The sequence below is a fragment of the Melozone crissalis genome, unplaced genomic scaffold (assembly GCF_028551555.1).
Source record: "Melozone crissalis strain CALT ecotype California unplaced genomic scaffold, PUWL_Pcris_2 ptg000008l_1, whole genome shotgun sequence".
In the NCBI taxonomy this organism is placed as follows: Eukaryota; Metazoa; Chordata; class Aves; order Passeriformes; family Passerellidae; genus Melozone; species Melozone crissalis.
In genome coordinates this window covers 16,086,967-16,106,727 of record NW_026535786.1, presented here as the reverse complement: position 1 = coordinate 16,106,727, position 19,761 = coordinate 16,086,967, and the positions used below count along the sequence as shown (strand labels likewise).

At 46.7% G+C, this 19,761-nt stretch overlaps 1 protein-coding gene across 1 annotated transcript; it reads left to right on the top strand.

Annotated features, from left to right (window-relative positions):
- Positions 1 to 5,119: 5,119 nt before the first annotated feature.
- Positions 5,120 to 16,661, top strand: UPK1B (uroplakin 1B). The gene is made up of 8 exons (XM_054269872.1): positions 5,120 to 5,151; positions 10,253 to 10,340; positions 10,861 to 11,061; positions 12,571 to 12,645; positions 13,366 to 13,476; positions 13,760 to 13,939; positions 14,695 to 14,778; positions 15,406 to 16,661. The coding sequence occupies exons 2-8, from the start codon at positions 10,272 to 10,274 to the stop codon at positions 15,454 to 15,456; spliced, it is 771 nt and encodes a 256-aa protein (XP_054125847.1). The 5' UTR covers positions 5,120 to 5,151; positions 10,253 to 10,271; the 3' UTR covers positions 15,457 to 16,661.
- The last annotated feature ends 3,100 nt before the right edge of the window (positions 16,662 to 19,761 follow it).

Sequence of the window (19,761 nt, the reverse complement as noted above, 5' to 3'; positions counted from 1 at the left end):
GCTGGCCTGCCCTCCTCTGAAGATGAGATACAAGAGAACACCATGTCCCTTTTACCGGCCCCTTTATGCCCCAAGGGTGTTGGCTGTGGAGCGTCACTCTCGGGCTTGGCTCCCCTTCCCTGCCAGGAGAAACTCCTGCTGGTGGTAGGGGAGTCAGGGCACAGCTTGACCTCTGCACTCTCCCATGCTCCTCCGTGCTTGTTTTATCTTCTGCTTCTTCTGTGTACAAAAATGTGACCTGTGGGCTGCTGAAAGACCTGGGTGAGATCAGCAGCTCTAAGATGCAAATCCTTTGGTCTGGATTTTCCTCTGCAGAAATTGGCCTTGGGCATGTGTTGAGGCTCTCCTACAAATTCCCTTCGTAGTCAGCACAGTAAGAGACATCCTTAGGGTGAGATTTAGAGCCCAAATCTCACTCAGTGAGTACAAGAAGGCACCCTGAGGGTCTCCTTTATTAACAGTAGTAGCAGCCAATAAGGATTAATCTTTACAAGAATCCGCTATTTCTCTATGCTTTTGGGTTGAGACCACTGAGGAAGGGAGCAAGAGTAGCTGGTCTAATTGTTAGCAGTGGAGTACCGAGATTTAATTTGTTATTGCCTTTACCCACTCGTGCAAATATCACTATGAATACTAGCCCAAACCTCCCTGGGGAAGCAGGTCCCTGCCTGACCTCTGTTCTTTATCAGACAGAGCAGCTTTCTCCCAAGTTGTTTGTCCTTTCTGCTTGCTCACATTCAGGAGGAACATTCTCTTCTGAAAGGCTGAAAGTACAAATTTTCATGCAATCTCATGATTGCAGTAGCTTGGGCTTTACGCAACTACCCAAAATTGCAAGTTTTAATGATACTGAAATGCAGATGTAGTTATAAGCTCATGAATAAAGCTATCGTACAAAATTGGGAAGATAAGGTGCATCCCTCTCTTAACTCAAAAAACCCCAGTCCTTGAGAGTGTGCCCTATGAGCACTCTTCTTAGGAATGAAGAATTGCTAAATGCAAAACTCCAGGATTGCTAGCATCACAAAGGTGCTCGTATCTGTGTTCTCTGTAACACTCTTTGCCAAGGTAGCTGAAGTTTCAGACAGAAGTTACTGACTGCGTTCCACATCATACTAAATATATATATATAAAAATATATATACAGTTCAGCATTTCAGCCTATATGTTTGCAGGTTTAGCTGGGGTGGCCAGCCCAGTGGCCCGGTGGTTTATCCTAACCCACTATAATTAGCCCATGGCTGTTGCTCATGGTATGCCATTTGTCTCCCCACACTCAGCACTGTTTGGTAAACAATTTCAGAGACAGAGTTGCTCTCCCCTGATCTCACTAGGTGGTATTCACTTATTTATTCTCTGCACCCCACAGTTATTCCTCTCTCTTGAGGCTGAGAGGTATAGAAGTGGCAAAAAAGGGCAAAAATGTTGCCAAAAGGGGGAGGCAGCTGTAGCAAAAGACAGGACTCCACTGGGGAGGTGGGATGCAAGGCTGGCAGGGGGCCAGGCCAGCTGCAAACCCAAGAGGCACCGTGACATCTGTCCCCCACCGCCTGCATCCTCACCCCCTGTGCCGCGGCACTGAGCTGGGAGAGGAGGAGCCATTAGGAATTCCCTTCTCCTCCGAGGAGGAGCTGGCTCCTGGCCATGGCACGTGGAGGGCTTGGGTGGCAGGCACAAGCCTCAAACCCAAATCTGGCCCAGGGAAGGAAGGTCAAACTGCGGACTGGGAAGCAGCTGTTCGCAGCCCTGCCGGGAACGCAGGAGCAAAGCTGGGTGGCAGGAATTGGGGCTGGGGCTACTGGGAGCAGTGCCCTCAAGGAGGAGGCTGCTGACCCAGCTGATGAGGTCGGGACTCTACCAGGAAAGGTGGCAGCCACTCTGCAGCAAGCTGCAACAGGGATGCTTGGCTTTACTCCCAGCAGGGCTGCCATGAACTTGCCACTGTATACTGGAGGGACAATCATTAAAAAAGTCCTCTCCCTGGGCCAAACAGACAGTGTGTGTCAAGCTGAACCTGTGCATGGGAGCACAGGCTTGGCCAACACTGAAGCCACATTGGTGGGGACAAGGGATTTCCCAAGCCTGGTCCTTCAGCCATGAGCTTTAATCTCAATGTGCAGCACCACAAATGCAGTGAGGAGCCTCCTGTTCACGGATGGCAGAGGCTCTGTCGTGACACCGGCATGAGGGGGTCACAGAGGTGACTCCTGGGAGTCTGCTACTTTGACCACAAGCTCCTTTTCCTCTCTGTGTGCTCGCTCCCTCCCTAATTCCTCCCTCTCATATTATGTCAGCCTTAAATCATTATTTCCGCACTACGAAGAGAAGAAATTCAAAGGATTCGGGAAGACGGGAAAGTATTCTTAGAGGTGAAGAGTGGAACCAACACACTGGAACTAACCACAACATCTAATCAGCCCTTCTCAGCAGCTTTGGGCATCCTCTAGCATGCCTTCCATACCAATTTTGAATAAACACAGCATACTTTGTGACAGGCGTGTTCTAACTTTGCCCTGTCACCCGCTGAGCACGTAACAATAACCAAGTGATAGATCTCTTGAGAAATCCATTTTTCACCTCCATCTGAAAATAGGCCAGGCTGTGGCTTCAGCATCTGACCATCCCTGCAGATGAAACCCCAAATGGCAGCATGTCTTCACTCCCAAGTCCCACTTTGCCTTTAACTTACTCGCAGCAGAGATGTGCACGTATGTGCACACATGTGGCTGGATACACAAAGCACACACGTGTATGAGTTTATACCTGTGCATGTACACACGTCTGGTTCTATGTAAGGGTGTGCACACTCAGCAGTCTGGAGCTTTCCCAAGTGCAAGCGGTTGCACAAATGTATGGATCTGGCTGGATAGAAGTGTTGGTGTGCACACTCAACAGTCTGGAGCTTTCCCATGTGCAAGAGCACACACAAATGCATGGATCTGTCTGTATAGAAGTGTTGGTCCAGCACAGACACAGTCCTACAGGGGAGGCTAAAACAGCTGTAGGCACCCCACTGGAGGTATCCCTGTGGGAATGGGGGCTTCCCAGGCTTCCCAGCCCTGGCTTGTCAGCCCCACTGTGCTCCCTCCCCAGACAAGGTGTCTGTCTGACCCTCTGCTCTGCACAGGCATTCATGTAAACTCATAGTCTCACCTTGTTGGCACACACCAAAAGAAGTTCAAAGAAACAAACAAAACCCCCATTCCAAGCCTCTCCTTTCCTATATCAGATTTCTCTCCAGAGACCTTAAAAAATATTCTTACCCACATTCTATACCAAATTAACAAACTGTGACAGCCAAATGGTAACAGCAGCTGAAGGGTGACCACCACCCAGTCCAGCCTGCGCCACTCTTCCAGCCCAAACAAGGATTCACTCTAACAGCTTTTTGCAGTGCCCTGGACAGGGCTACAGAGCTGCAAGAGCTCAGCTGCACCTGGGTTCTCTTCCAGCAGCTACTTGCAGTTCTGGTGATTGGCAAGGCTATGAACTTCACTGCCAGCTTCCCCTTTCTTCTCCTCTCTTTCTTCGTCTTGTTTTCCCAAGAGAGCATTTCCACAGTTGCAGCCTCTTTTCTCCTCCCAGCTGAGATGTGATGGGGTGTTTTACCATGGCAGGCTTTTGTCCAATCACTGCCCCAAGATCAGCCCAACTATGATGCTCAGGAGATGGAGGCACTGCTTTTCCCCTGCCAGCTGCTCTCAGTGTCCAAGAAAAATGATGTGAGCCTGCCTTCCTAGAGCCCAGGACACCAGCTGGTGTGAAACACCTGGTCCCACCAGCATTGCCAAAATACGGGGTGGCAAATACACCAAAATAGGTTGCATGGGTTTTAGGGAGCAAAATTAGTGGGCAAGGAGGTCTGAGTCATTTAAGTCTAGACAAATCTGCATCTGTATTCTTGAGGACCCAAGGGACTATTTTCTTGTCCCTTTCTAGTAGATCAGGCTGGCTGCAATCGATGTGTCTCCTTTTGCTTATGGCTGTGGTACCTCATGGAACTGGAAATGCCAAAAGTACTGTCCTTTCTTCAGGGTTAAACCTCACACAGACCTCACGTGGGAGAGTGGGATCTCTCTTCAGTTGTCTTCAAGTACCAAGAAATCCGTAAGACCCTTTAGTGAACCATTGCTCACTAATTTCACACCAAATATTTGCCAGGATTGCCACCAATAGGACATATAGATGTTATTTTCGTGCTTGTTTTTGACTTGTGATGGGCTCTAACATCATGGAACTCCCATTACCTTTCCCAAGCCTGTTATTTATTTGGCTGGTTTTTGCATCAGCAGATGAAGAACAAGTACAACCACCCGTGCTTTTGCCAGAGACATGTTCAAGACACCAGTAATGTGAATCTTGACTTTTGGCAAATTTGTGCTGGAATGAGGGTGAGAGGGGAAGGTGAAAGACATTCCATTGCTGTTGTTGTTCCTCAGCCATAGCTGTTCTCAGTTCATCACAGGCCAATGAATAGATATATCTGTTCTTCATTTTGTTCTGTCTTAATAAGACTGACTACATGAAAAATCCAGAATGCCCAAGGAAATGAAATATTCCCCCCACTTTTCATGTCATCCACAGTGTCCTGCAGAGTAGCCAACACTTACATTTCTGTTTCCAAAAAAAATCCCAAGCTGAATGAAACGAAAATGGATCCAACCCAAACAACTGGATCATTCCTGTGCTACATAATGAAATAAAAACATTAAAATTAATTTACTTTATTTTTCTATTCAGTGCACTCTTCTTATACCTACGTTGAAGCAGTGACCCAGCAATCTTCATGTATTTACGTCCTTCCAATTTGCCCATCCTCTTTAAAGTTCAAGTGCCTCATATGAGTGACTCACTCATCCACCCTTTTGAGAGTATAAGAATAGAAATTCTTTAAAGCTTTGTGTTTTCAGCACAACGACATTCCGATATGATCTAAGAATCACAGAGACACCCTTCGGTCCCAGGAGGACTGGGGAACAGGTTTGGCTAGAAAAAAAAAGTTTTCCTCATGTGATGGGCACCCCACCAATCACACAGCACGCTCCTCAGCAAACTGGGCTCTTTAAAGGGCGGCGGAGGTGGGAGAAAAGGGCCTTTTCAGCTCTGCAGGTGGGTTGGGGTTTCTGCTGGAAGCATCACGAGAAGAGAGCGGTGAGTGCCTTCCTTTGGTCATGGTCTTCCTCTTAAAGAGGCATGTGAGCCAGAAATGTCTATTAGGAGAAAAGACAGCTCTTATATTTAATGGTTTTTTTTATTTTAGTCCCTGGGCTGTGTTTGGTATGTGGGAGTCTGGTACCTGGATAAGGTTAACTGCATGAAATTGTTAAGTATTTAATTTTTCTTACCTCAGGCTGTGTCTTCTCTATGTGTATTTTCATTTGTTTCATATTTTTTCTCCTAAAGACTGGGGAGAAGGGAATGGAAAAATTAAATCTGTTGTAAATCTGAGTGTTAAAAGAAAAAAAAAAGGAAAAATTGTTGTAGAGGAAGATGAATCTTGTAGTTCCCCTCACTTGTGAAAATAGGAAAGTTAAAAAAACCTGCTTGTTTTGGCTGTGCTGAATTAATAAAGGAGAGAGGAAAAACCTACCTCCCAGCTCTACTTACAAGGTAATTATGCTTGATGATGATTTACCAGCCACGCCACTGTTCACACAGGCTTCATTTCGTACCAACCTCTTTGAAAGGAAACTTAATTAGTCTGTGACCCCTGCTTGATGCTGAGCTATGTTTTTGCTTTATTTTTCTCCTCTGGTAGCACAAAATAATTGTCTGCCTCTTCCATTTCTGAGTGTGGTTGACTCCTAGCACACAAGAAGTTTTCTGTCAGAGGTGGAGCACTGGGGAAAGTCCAGCAGGGCAGGAGTGCATGAGTTTGTGTCCACTGGAGATGTTTGCTTTGAAATAAGTAAACAACTGATCAACTGACATTTGTAGAACATTCAGCTTCTTACAGTGGAGTTCAAGCGATTCATCATTAACATATTAAATTACTTCCTCTTAATAACTGTGTAATTCTCGAGGTGTCCCAAGCACTTGGAAAATACCTTCTTTTTAAGCCCCTTAGGGGATAAATTTTCCATCATAACCAATTTTAAAAAACCCCAAAAGTAAGTTTATTGCTGATGCATCGGGGTCCGCAGGCGGTCTGTGGCTCAGGGCAGCTTCCCATGGCACTGGCCCTGGCCTTGGCACAGCCTCCAGCAGCGGTTCCACCTGGGTGCCCTCCCTCCATCAGCACCCAGGGCTGGCCCGGCACCTTGCTGCTGCCTGCAGGGACACGCTCTCCAGGGGCTGGGACACGAGGGAGGTGCCCAGGCTCCTGCCCCGGGCTGTGCGGGCAGGGAGCAGGATTCTGCTGCCGGGCAGCCGGGTTTGCTCAGCTGCACTCGCTCGAGTGGGGCAGAGCCCGTGAGTCACAAAACAAACGCATCCTTTGTCTCTGCCTCCCTGCACCGGGGCATGAGAATGCAACGCCCTGAGCAGGGACGCTGAGGGAAAGGGAGGTGGCAAGGGGTGATGTGAAGCACATACAAGCCCCACCACCATGCTGAGAAACCTCCAGGAGTGGGGTGCAATGCCAATGATGCTCACAGGGATGTTTTGGGATGTCCCTTTGTCACAGTGCTGGACAACTAGCACAAAACGCAAGGCAATCAAAATGCCACCTGGTTCTGTGGTGGGCAATGCCAAATGAATTCCCATCCATTAGTTTTTTTGGCTAGAGATGGAGTAGAGCTAGGCTAAGAAGGGGGAAATAATCCGCAAGGCCACTGAAATCCTGTCCCAGGGATATATAGAAACAGGGTGTGGAGGCTTCAAAAGATTGACCAGCACAATGTGTACAAGAGGTGCACAACAGACACTAAATCCCATTTGAATCCAGGAATTGTTGCCAGAAGAGTGTCCTTTCAAAGCCTGCATGAGGTTATCGCCCAAAACACAAGGGCAGAAGCCAGCCTCTGCAGAAAGGAGCTTCTTTATTGTCTCCCACAGTTGTGCTGAGGGTCTCAGAGATACTGAGGGTAAAGGAAGTGAGGGGAGGTCAAGAAAGCTTCAAGGGCATGGAAATAATAGATTGTCTGCACCTTGTGGGGTACCAGGGGGAGGCAAGGCTACCACTTCTCCTGGGCTATGGCAGGCTCACCTGGGCCCCCATGAGGGTAAGGAGTGTTTTGGGGGTGTAAAGGGAGAGGAGAGAGAAGTTATAACCAGTTGTACTGCTTGTGACCAGTGTCAGGAGGAGTAAGATGTTCCTCAGGAGGGACACAGGGTTTTTTGGTACAATGAGAGCAATAGACACCATTCCAAAGCTGCTTAGAGCATGGAGCAAAGTCTGTGGCAGTGATAATTGAATACCTCAGACCTAGATAGGTCACACCTAAATTACAAGGTTTCTAGGATGTGCTGAGGAACGCCAGGTCAAGGTTGAAATTCCAGGACCTGGCTGCCTTCTTAGTGGAAGTTTTGGATAAAGGTTGCAGCTGAAGCTCCCATTTCCTCAGGGATTTCCTTGAAGCCCAGGAAACTACATTTGGGTCATAACACTAATTTTAACAAGCCCAAGAAGAAGGCTTCTCTACCTCCAAATGCATTTGTGCCTGTGGGCAGCTGTGTCTCTGGGGGTTGGTGGAGGGCTGCCTGCCACTGTCACACCCAGAGGTGCCTGTGAGCTGTCTCTGTGCACAGCCTGCCTCGGGCACGCCAGCCAGGCTGGCCTCATGGCTCTGTGGTCATGCACCTGTGCCTAGTGCTGTGCAACCTACTCTTGCTGAACACAGCTCACCTCCGAGGCATGAGGAGCAGAGGAAAGCTCCTGGTCTCCCACAGCTTCTCCTCCGGGACAGGTTGGAGGATTGGCTCTCCAGCTGCCCAGCTGTTGTCATGGCTTTGGAGCACCTGCCTGGGAGGTGCTCTCATTGCTGATGGTGATACTGGACCACCTGCAAGGGAGAGGAGGTCAGACAAGGGGTTGACCCATGTGGCACAGGTTAATAAAGTGGAAACCAAGAAATGAGCTCCTTTGGCCCGTATCACTTGGAGGCAGAGGGATAATTCATAGAAATATGGCAAGACTGGGAGGTTTTAGGTCTACAGTACATCCTTCCCTTTTCCTCTTCTTGGTCTCTCTGCTTCCCCCTGCCCTGCAATCCCATTGAGCCTAGTTAAGGTATGGGAGAACCTTAGGTTGTCAGGAAGCTTGCCATTTTCCAGCTGATACCTGTGGTGGTGACTCTGTCCAGTTTTCCTCACAGCCATAGCAGCCCACTGGTGGTGGGCTCACCCCAAGAGAAGAGGCTTGCTCTCTCCAGCTAATATAACTGCAAAAATACCTGCCCAAGGGGAGATCTTGGCAGGTTCTGCCTGCCAAGGAGAAGAAGAAAGCCAGCTTGTGGAGAGGCAAGAGCTTGGGCTGGATGGACAGTCCATGTACAAGATGTCAGTGCTGTTGTTACCCTGAACAGGGTAACACATTCAACCTTGCTTTATACAGTGCAACTGGAGCAGACCCACTTTTCCATGTAGCAGAGTTTACCTGCCTGTGTTCAATCAGGAAAGAGTTCCTTGCTTTTTGGATTGCTGCCTGGCTTGCAATGTCCCTTAGATGGCAATAACTGAAAGATTTTTTAGCGTCTCTGGGGTTTGCAGGACACAGACCCATGAGCCAGGCAGTGTTCTCTCCAGCTCTCAAATGAGTGGGAGACCAGGATTCCTCTTAGGTTTGGCAGACTTTGCAGTGTTGTATTACAGAACACATGGCTGAACATTGGTCAGACTCAGACCTGACCTGCAAGACAGCCCCTGGACACCCCGGCTTGTCAGGAAATTTGGCAGGGACGGAGATCCAGGTTGACCTTATGAGCCTGCCATTTTCAAATATAGGTCACAGTTTGATGTGTACTGGGTCTGGCCTCCAAACACCCAGCTGGGACTAAAAAGTCTTCTCAACTTGAAAATAATGGCCGCATATTATTAAAAAATTCCTACACATGCTATCATACAAAAATACTTAGGCATTGCCAATATAATGGTGACAGCTCTGGAGATGTCTGCATGCCTAACCCTCACACCACTGCAGAGAGAGCAGTACAAAGTGCTTGGTTTCCATCTGCCACTGTTGGAGGTCCTGCATACCCCAAGAAGGGCAGCTGCTGAGGAGGCAGGAGATGGCATTTTTAGAGACATCTCACAATGTTCTGTTCCTCAGAAAGCTCCCCTTCCTTGACAGCTTTGTCTGCTCATATATCCCAACGTCTTCTTTGAAGAATCAGGAAGTCAGTGGCCCCAGCAAAAGAGAGGCACAAGTGCAGGTACTCAGGCAGAAGAAGGACATTCAAGCAGCTTTTGCTCAAGCTGGGCTCACTGCAGCCTTTCTTTCCTGGTTTATATTTTCTTAACCTCTTTGGTAAATGCAGTTGTCTCAGGATTGGGTTTTTTCCCCTTACCCTCTCCATGCACACATCCCTTTCAAAGAAAAACTTGGTGGGCTGTGGTGTCTGAGCTTCTTTCTCCAAGAGCTCTCACACCTCTGACTGATGCCTTTATGCTGCACTCTCTGGAAGGGGATGAATTTGATGCAGGGCACCTGACTCTAGACTGCAGGATATAAGCATTCTCAGGAATTTGGTGGGAATGCTACTTGGCCTGCCTCCCATGAGCCAGCTGCAACTTGAGCTGTCCCTCTCTCCTTCTCTTCCTCCCTCACACCTGACTTGGGGCACTCTGCTCCCATTCCCAGCACGGGTGGGAGATGGGGCTGCTGGTAGCAAAGCCCTGTGCTGAAAGTGTGTGTGGGATACAGCCAGACCACTGTGGTTACCAGCTCAGTCCCATGGTGGTGCTGCTCAAAATGGCCAAGGATAGGAATGGGGGTGAAGTGAGGGTGCTGAACTTGTCCCCTCTGCATCCAGATGGGGCTGGTGTTTCTGGCCAGGTAGAAATTACACCCCATGAGCAGAGGTTGTTGTGAGTGCTGTTGTGAGGATGAAAACCCTCATCAAAAGGGAGCTGAAGACACCAGCTGTCCCCAAAGTGGTCCCAGTCTTCTGTAGCTCCAGTATCAGGGAGAGTTTGAGTTAGCAGATTAACACCTGGGGAGGTCTCCTCTGAAACTACTACAAAGCAAGGGATCGGAGGTGTACAGACAGGCTGGCAAGTTCTGTCTGCCCTTCTCCTCGTGGATAATTTGTATTTCTGATTGAAGTGTATTGTACCAGTGATTTAATTGAAGAGTGTATTTGTTGTTTTCTAGGTTGCATGAAGAATTAAAGATGGCGAAAAGTGATGATTGCATGCACATCTTGCAGGGTCTGTTAGTCTTTGGGAATGTGGTCATTGGGGTAAGTGAAGTGGAACAAGAATGGGTGGAGGCTTCCTTCCAGTATGACACTTCTTAAAACAGCAGTTCTCCCTCTTCACTTGTGAAATACACACATACATGGTCCAGTAAAGCATGAGAGAAGAGGATAAGGAGAGCCTAATGATCAGTTGGGTGGGAAAGGGACAGCAGGGGCAGATCCACAATACCAAGATAGGTGCTAGGGGAAAAGCCTTAGAACTGTCAGCAGGAGCAGACCAACATTTTTCCAGCCACCTCCCTCCTATGGTAATGGAGGGTTCTGTTCATTCTTTCTTAACATCCTCAAGTCCTGGGCCTGACCTCTCAGATCAAGGCTGGGTGAGATTTGCCTGCAATTCTTCTGTGAAGTCCCAATACAAGAGATTGTAGAGCTGGGCAGAGGGAGCTGGATATCTCCCACTTGGCAGGAAGTTGAATTAAAGGAAAGCAGCCTACACCTGTTTCTGTCTTTGCTATTTCTTTGGGGAACCTTGAGCTAATGGGTTTCTTGTGCTTGCCAGATGTGTGGCATTGCCCTGACAGCAGAGTGTATCTACGTTGTGTCCAACCCCCATGGTGCCTACCCTCTGCTGAAAGCCACAGAAAGCAGTGGCATCTACGCTGCCGCCTGGATTGGCATCTTTGTCGGCCTTGCACTCTTTGCCCTGTCTATCCTTGGTATCATTGGAGTCATCAAGGCCAGCAGGACCTTGCTATTGGTGGTAAGCATAACAAAATTTACCTTCCTACTGCTGCCAAACTGAACAAACACTGCCTTGGTGTCCTGGTCACCTTGGGAAACAACCAATGAACAAAGACAGCTTTTATACTGATAAGGAGCCAAAGGTTCTTCTTGGTCATGGCTGTGGTATCCCAGAAGGTGACTCCTGTGAAGACTCATGCCCATGAAGCTCCTGAACCAGGCTGAGGGAATAAATGGAGATAATCACAGTGAAGGTTTGACTGGCTTGACCCTGACCTTGCCCTGAAGCAATGCAGGAGCACTTGTGCAATCACATGTGTCTGGGATGTGGTTTAGATCCTTGTTTCTCCCCACCCCTTACCGCTTTTCAGCTGTCATGTACTATTCAGTTTAGGAGCTGATAAGTAATGACTTCTGTACAAGGCATTAGTGAGTGTCAGGATACCAAATACGAGTGCAATGAAGAACATAAGACATCAGCAGGCAGGCAGAAATTACAGGGGTGGGGACAGAGCTTTGGATAAGCCAAAGACAAGGTTAAGATGTGGACAAATCTCAGTACAATGTCTTACTTAGTCATTTAGTATGGCAGTGGCAAAACTTAATTGGTGTTTGCATTAACGAAGGGTAGAGATGAAAACTCTGAAATGAGCTCTCTTGTGGATTACTGTGGGATTGCAGGGTGTCTGTTTTAGACAAGAGGAACTCAGAGATCTGAACTCTTGAGCCAGGGAATATGCCAGAAAACAGCTGAGGAAACAGAATTCCCTTAACTCTGAATGTTGTTGCCTCAGCTGAAACCCAAGGCTCTGGTTTAGGATTTATGAGAGGATACAAGGGACAGAAACTGAGGTAAGTAGGAAAAAATGCTTTAAATCAGAGAAGAACATTATATAATGTGGGAGGAGGAACAGGTACATATAAGAACTCCAAAGAAAAAATGGAAACTGTCAAAGGGATTATGCTGGAAAGAGAAACGAAAGAGTGAAAGAGACTATGAGAGGTGACCCTTGTAATCTGTTTTCATGAAGGATCTTTGCTCACAATGTAGGAGTGTTCAGGAAATCTGATGATGAAAATCAGGACAATCTGAATGATGCCCTAAGCTGCACCTTCCCTTTCCCCAAAATACAATTCTCTCCTGCCAGGAGTGAACAGCTTCCTGCTGAAAAGCTTAGAGCTGGTAAGTGGAAGTGAAAGGAGGACACATGACACAAACATAGGTTGCCAATGAGACACAACGAAGAAAAGGACAAAGTATTTTCTGTGGAGGCAGGGTAGTCTTAATGCCATGAGGTTCTGATGAAATGTTGTCTGTGAGATGGAGAACAATTCCAGTCATTCACCTTCAAGAAAGCAGATTGCAAATTGGAGCAAGCACTGGGAAGGGCTACGAGATCATTCAGGCTGGGTGAGAGGGAATATGATAGCCTGGCCACCTTTGCATCAAGCAGAGTTTCTGGCTTAATCTTTAAAAAAATGCTGAACTGTTTCTCCAATAACCCATTCTGCTCTCTTTCTCCCACAGTACATCATTCTGATGCTGATCACTTTTGCATTTGAAATGGCTTCTAGCATCACAGCAGCGACTAACCAAGACTCAGTGAGTATTTCTTTTCCCATGTATTCTTTTAACTTTGCTGAGAAACACAAGTTCTAGGGCACACAGTCACCCTGTTCACTGTAGTAAATATGATGGTACAGTGTAAACTCACAGGACTACTGCTGAGCAGAAGACAATCCCACAAGAAAAAACTCCAACATCATTATTCTAATCAAAGAAATAGCTTTGTTTTTTCGAACATAGTTTTGTTATTTTTAACATTTTAAAATGTTTAACACCTTGTGGTTGAGGAAATAATAGTGTGGGTTAGTTGAATCATCAATAGAGTATTTAGTCTTTCAGCTACCCACTGATTAATCTATCATACACAGAGAAGAAAATCTTCAGCTTTGCCCCAGGCAGTGTTACTGGTGAGGGAAAGATTACATGGATTATTGGAGATACTGTGGGGAGGGAAATTATCTGTGGTGCTTTAGTTCCAACATACCAAATACAATCCATAGCTTCTGCACAGCTCTTGTGATATACATCTAGTAGTGCCGGCTTGAGATCTTCATCTTTGCTGCTCCTGCTCCTCAAATCCTGCTCTTTATTCTCATGTGTAAAATCAGAGGAGAAGCAACATTCCTGTTCTCCAGCAGGACTCCGAAACAAGAAAACAAACCCTCTCCAAATAACCTTGGATTTGCTTTACATGGCCACTTATTTACATAGTTTCTGCATTTTTCTCTGGTTTATTTATTTATTTTTTTTCTGTAGCTGACTCCAAATGTCTTCCTGAAGCAAATGCTGGAGAGATATCAGAAGTCAGAGCCAAACAATAACAGTGACAATGAGGTCACAAAGACATGGGATGAACTCATGCGTCAGGTAACAACACTGAAAAGTCACTAATTACTAAATGCTCTGCAAGCCTGGAATTTCAATCCTCCTTGGGGCTGCTGGATAATAAAGAGGATGGCATCTGCCTTGAACCTTAAAGAAAGTTCTGGCACACTCCCGCTTTAGCTCATTTATCAGACGGCCGACTGTCAAAGGCAGGCACTTCAGAAATCTCCCCCCTAAATCTGTGATTAATGCCTAACCAGTGTGCTGACACGTGCAGGGCTGTGCCCTGGGCCCACAGAGACCTTTCCCTTGTGTGTCCCTGCAGAACCACTGCTGCGGGGTGAACGGCCCCTCCGACTGGCAGAACTACACGTCTGCCTTCCGCGGCACGCACAGCGACGCCGACTACCCCTGGCCACGGGCGTGCTGCGTGCTGGATGCAAAAGGGCTCCCCGTCAACCTCGATGGCTGCAAACTCGGAGTGTCTGGCTACTACAACAGCAATGTAAGATAACCTCTGCTTTTTCCTCTGACCGTACATCAGTGCCTTGCTGTAAGGGAAAGAAACCTTTCTCCTTCACTGCAAGCTACAGGTGTTCAGAAGCTTTTTGGACGAGAAGAAATGCCTGTAGAGTCCTGGCCATGTTGCTGAACAGGACAGGAATTTTTTTTTAGGATAAAGTCTTTCCTGATGGAGAGAGAAATCTCCCAAGCCACTAGTAAAAAGTGACATCTCTAACATGTAGATGGACAGTAGCTAAATCAAACTTAGCCCAAAGATGAGAGTATACAATATGAGTAGGAAAATCAGCAGTTCTCCTCCTCAAGGAACAACTTTTCAGTAGACCATCATGTCCTATTCACTAGGCTGCTGAGTCATGAGCATCAGCTTCTGCACTAGCTTGCATTTCTAGAAGGCATTCAAGCTTTCAAATTTTCTTGATGCTTCTTGATTCTGGAGGTCAACTCTGTGTCAGCTGTGTTTGGTTATCTAAGTGTACTTGGCAAGTGATGGCACAGCAAGTTGTCCTTGAAGTGTGTGAGATGGGTCCAGTTTGTATTTGGAGCCAGAAACAGGTGGGTTATCTGCAAGTTGTCAATAAGCAGTGTAGCTCTGGCTTGGTTTTTGAGACCCTCTGAGCTACCCAAATAGCAGCAGGAGAGGAGCATGCCACCTCAGCCTCTCTCGGGGGTGGATACGTTTGTCACCTTGCAGTGCAGGCTCATGGTTGGTGTTCAGTCATCCCTGTTGTCTTTCAGGGTTGTTACGATGCCATGTCTGGGCCAGTGAACGCACATGCCTGGGGTGTTGCCTGGTTTGGCTTTGCCATCCTCTGCTGGACTGTAAGTACTTAATATTTGCCTTTATTTCCTCTTCTCTTCTCTTCTCTTGCTATTCCACACCCAGTTGGGTGGAGGTGGATGACAGCACTGACGCATTTAAAATGTCCATAGATTATCGTCATTCATTCATCACAAATCTGCCTGTAGCCTGCTCCACTAAGGGCTACATTTACAAGTTCCCCTCCATTCTGGCTTCCAGAGGTGGGGAAGTAGATGGCCTTCCAGCCTGCCATGGCCTGCTGCTACCTGCTGCCATCTCAGCAATACAACACAGCAAACACAGCTTGCAGATGCTTCTTTGTGAAGGGTATTGGATCATCAAGATAGCTAATTGAGCTAGTAGTTTGAAGATTTTGTATGAATGTATTCAGTACTCAGGCTTCAGCAGCTTCATGACAATCCCCAGTGAGCAGAGTGATAGCCAAATAGTTACAGCTGCAAGTATCTTCTTTCTTTACTGTGTAGCTTCTGTGCAGACAAAAAGCTTTTAAGATCCTCTGCCTGAACAGGCTTTGATTTTCAAGAATTTCTTTTACTCTCTCCTACCAGTAGGACTAAATGGGGCTGGGGGAGGAGTGGAGATCAGGACATGGGGGGCAGAGAAACATAACAGTGTTGTCATTTCAGTTCTGCGTCCTCCTTGGCACCATGTTCTACTGGAGTGGAATTGAATACTGAAGGCCTGGTGTCCTCAGTGCTGTCCTGAAGAGCCATGTGAAACTGCATTTGTTTGTCTCCCACTCCATTCTCCTCAAGCCATGGAGGATTTGAAGTTTTCCCACTACCTCTCCTGCATATACTTTTGCCCCTCCAAAAACTCAACACAAAGAAGTGACGACTTCTGCAGGAAAGAATCTTCTTGTCCCTGCCTTTGCCCTTTGTTCTGCAGCCTTAATGCCTCCTGCCTGAAGCACAATCCTTCTTTCACTGTGCAAGAAATCCTGGAGCATAAGATGAGGAGAAAAAAGTGATCTGCTTTGTTCTCTGATGACATCAGAAAAGAAAATGTCCATTTACACTTGGTCCAGAAAAATGTCTCTCTAAAATTAGTTTGAATTTAAACTATAACGCTTCAGGAAGGGCTATGTGAGCAAAACTGTAACCTCCTGTGACCAATAAGGACAGATGTTGCAAGGGAAAAGACTGCAGATCTCTGTTATATTCTACTGATCAACTTCTCTTGCTGGTCTCTGTCACCCTTGCCTTAGAATAAGGCAAATTCTCTGAGCATTTAAGTGTGTCAACAATAAAAACATGTCACAGATAGACAGTCTGTTGCTAGGCAAGCCCAAGAAAAGGCTAGCTCTCTCCTCAGCACTATGCTGCCTATACGCAAGCCTACCTCCTGCCACTGATGAAACTACTGCATGTGCTCCTACCTTCTGAAGTGCCAGTCCAGGAAAAGCTCCACCTGATAACAAGCAGCTCCTTCAAAAAAGCTGTTCTCTATTTTGCACAAGATTTCATACATCTACGGGCCAGAATTTGTGCAGAACACAGGGGGTTCTCTGCTGCAGTTGCCTTTGCAAATGTGGCTGTTCCATGCTCCTGGTTTATTGTGCTTCTTGCTTTAGCTGCCTGTGTGTAAATGGTCACACTCCCTGTGTCATTCCCCTTCCATGTCCCTGGATCAGGTAGGACAAATGGCAAATAATGGCAGTGAGTAACTCTTGTGAAAAAATGCAAGCAAGGAGCTAACTGAACCAAACCCAGTCCTTGCATCAGCGCTTGCTGTTTCCACTCAGTTCAACAAAGGCTGTTTACTTTGGCCCAGACTGAGCTGGTGTCTTTCCTAGTGAATGCTTCAGTAGTTAATGTATTGTGAGAAATGTGCTCCTCTGTAGGGTGTTTTAAGGTGAAGCCTCTTCCATAGATGTACTGGTTCATGTCCTGATGCTTGCCATCTGCCTTGATTCTTTGTTTTTGTACATTCACCAAAATACTAATTAAAAAGAAATGGAAGTGAATTTTTTCTCTTGTTCAAGATTGTGTCTTTGGGAAGGGAAAACAATGAAGGTCTGTGTCTAGGACATGTGGGGCAGGGCAATGACAGGCTGTAACATCCTGTAACAGAGATCTTGCTAAAGCACCAAGATGCAGTGTGTTACAGAAACTCAGCAGCCAAATAGCTCCTTGCCAGAGTGATGAGGGAGAGGAGGAGGCACACATAAGGGTGAAGAGATGAGGAAGAAAGGTTGGGTCCCTCCACCACAGAAGGAGTTTTCTGTATGACTGTGCCTTCAGAACTGACAATCCTGACGGACCAGCCACTCCCCTGGTTCAGTGGTGTGGTGACGGTCTTGGAGACCCTGGACTCTGAGAAATTCCACAAGGAAATTAGTCTTCAGCACTTTTGTTGTGAGACTTGAGTCATGGATTGACCATGCAGATCATGTATGTCAGTGATTAAGGTTTGGTTTTCTAGGGGGTGAGGGGGAAGTTTGGTGGTAGGTTAGGTTTCCTTAGGTTTTAGCTTTCATATTTTTCTGATTCTGTACTGCTTTAGTGTGTAGTAGTTCTGAACTCCATATTAAGGGATGGTAAGCTCTCTTCACAGAATAGCTAGACAAAACAATTCCTTTTCTAGCTTGGGACCGAGAACAACCGACCCAAATTTCAGGCCCAAGAGCACAAACAGCAGTGGACTGAAGAGAGAAAAACAAACAATAACCTAAATCTATAGTTGGACAATTAACTCCAATATGCAAACAGATCAGAACTTATAAAAGTGAGAGACCCCATGACCGGTTGTCCATTTTTGTGACCATTTTGGTTCATCTTGGAGATGTAGCGCTAGCTGGGCTCTTGTACTGCCCTATGTGCATCCATTGAGGCCTTTTAATAAACACCTACTTTATTCTTTAACTCTATCTAGCCTCTGTTCTAGGTCAGCCTTCACAAGGCATCAGCAGAGTTGGGTGTTTTTATGTTTATCCTGCCGAAAGCTACAGTAAAACCTAAATGTAAAGAAATCTAAAGAGAATCAGCATCTGCCAAAGTTAGGGAGCAATGGCAAAGACTAGGTTCTCTGCTACTGGCCAGAAACTGCAAATTCCTGCCAACTGCAACAGCAGAGAGGAGAAAAATGGAGCAGGAAGGACACAGCAGGCACAGAGACTCTGTCCTTGCTCAGCCAAACGCCTCCAATAACTCTTGGTCGTGGATAGCTGCCCGCCTGCATAAGGGCCTCTTGCTTGAGTTTTTTTTCTGAAACTCAAGCAGCTCTGCAAATGGGTGAAACAACTGGCTCTGGGACCTTCCAGAGGCCAGCAAGGCCTTCTGAACATGGATGTCACTGGTCATTCTGCCTGGAGAAAACTGTAGGACCATAGAAGCAGGTAAGATCAAATATTATTTTCCTCCTCTGGTCTTTTGCTCCATCTAAGTGTGGTATGATTACAGCACTGCATTTAGTATAGAGGAAAGTGCTGCAGGATTTTGAAGGAGAAGAGAAACTGGCAATACTTTAAATAGACTGTTGCAGTATTAACTGCTCCAACCAGTTGCAAACGATACCATTGACCTATTACATAAATGGCAGCTCAAGAAAATTCAGTTTGGGTTCTTCAAGTTTGCTTTCTGCTTCTTAAACTTTCCCTCCCATTGCACTTGATGATTTGTGTTCTAAAAAAATAAAAGCTGTGACCAAGTAAACCAGGCAATGGTGGATCAGTGCAGAAGTTCCAAAAATGCCACAGTGCATCCAGAAAACCCCAGGATTATCTGCCTGAACTAAGGGGGAAGGAGAGGATTGGACTGATGACAGAATGATGTTGATCAGGGTCATGAAAAATCCTGATGAAAAATCAGAAAAATCTGTGCTTCTGAAGGTTTATTCCACCCTCTGAAATCATCTGAGGTGCCAGGGAAAGGGTGAGGAAGGGATGGAGTCTGTGACAGGAATGGTTGTGACCAGGTTTAGGTGTCAGCTGAGACTTGTAAAAAAACCCTGGTCATTCTCAGCTGTTTGGATTGCTTCCTGAAGGCATGGGGTGTATGTGGGCTTCAGAGCAGGCAGTATGCATGTGTGCATGAGAACTGCTGCACTAAGACATCCTGCTAACACAGGATGAAGGGAAAAAATGCTGCAGGTGAAAGTCATTTGGTTTGTTTGCAGATTTGCTCTGTGTATTCATTCTCTACAGGTGTGAATATTCACAGTTCTCTCATGGCAATAAAAGCGCGCTTCAATTCTCTCATGGAGCTACCAAATGTATTTTTAGATCATTAACTTACTGCAATACTCCCAACTTTGAGAAATCAAGAGTCTCATTGAGAAGCACCCTCTGTTCATAGCTGATGGAGTGCTGTGTCCTCCAATCCAAAAAGAATCCCACATGCTGCCCTCCCACCCACACAGAAATGTAACCTGGTGTTTTTTGCACTGCTGAATGTTTGTTGCTGGCAGTACTGAAGGTGTTTGTTCCTTCAGGCAATGGGGCATTGTGGGGCTGCCTTTCTGTATCTTGTGCCTCAACCCCCATTTTTCCAAGTTTTCCTGCCCCTTCCTCCTTTCCCCTCACTTCTTCTGCATGAGACCTCTTTGCACAGACCCTTTCAGGCCCTGTTTTTCTTAACTTTGCTGGTTCATGTATGACATAAAATGGCCATTATGTGCCATACTTACATCTGGCTACCCACCTCACTGGGAAAGCTAGGAACCAGGCTGACAGTGGCGTTCTGTACCTTCTGACCTGGGTGATTTACTCCCTTTCCTGCTCACTGCCCTGGCATCTTAGTTTTTCACATTCCTTACAACAGGGACTCCAGCCAAGCAAATGTTTATTGGGACCAATGACCTAAAACTAGCTCCTAAATGAATCCTCCTCCTCCCAACCCTTGGCAGCCCTGCCCTCCTTGGCAACTGGGAAATCCCCTGCCACGTGTGGTATGCTGGGAACCTCCTGCAAGAGCTCTCCTGCCATCTCAGGCATCTTTCGGAGATCCTGCTTTGGGAGGAGCGGATTGTGACTGCTGAGGGCT

Coding starts and splice junctions, on each gene's coding strand:
- UPK1B (XM_054269872.1), top strand. CDS start 10,272: ATGGCGAAAAGTGATGATTGCATGCACATCTTGCAGGGTCTGTTAGTC. Junction 13,477..13,759: donor GGGATGAACTCATGCGTCAG/GTAACAACACTG, acceptor GTGTCCCTGCAG/AACCACTGCTGCGGGGTGAA. Junction 14,779..15,405: donor TTGCCATCCTCTGCTGGACT/GTAAGTACTTAA, acceptor TTGTCATTTCAG/TTCTGCGTCCTCCTTGGCAC.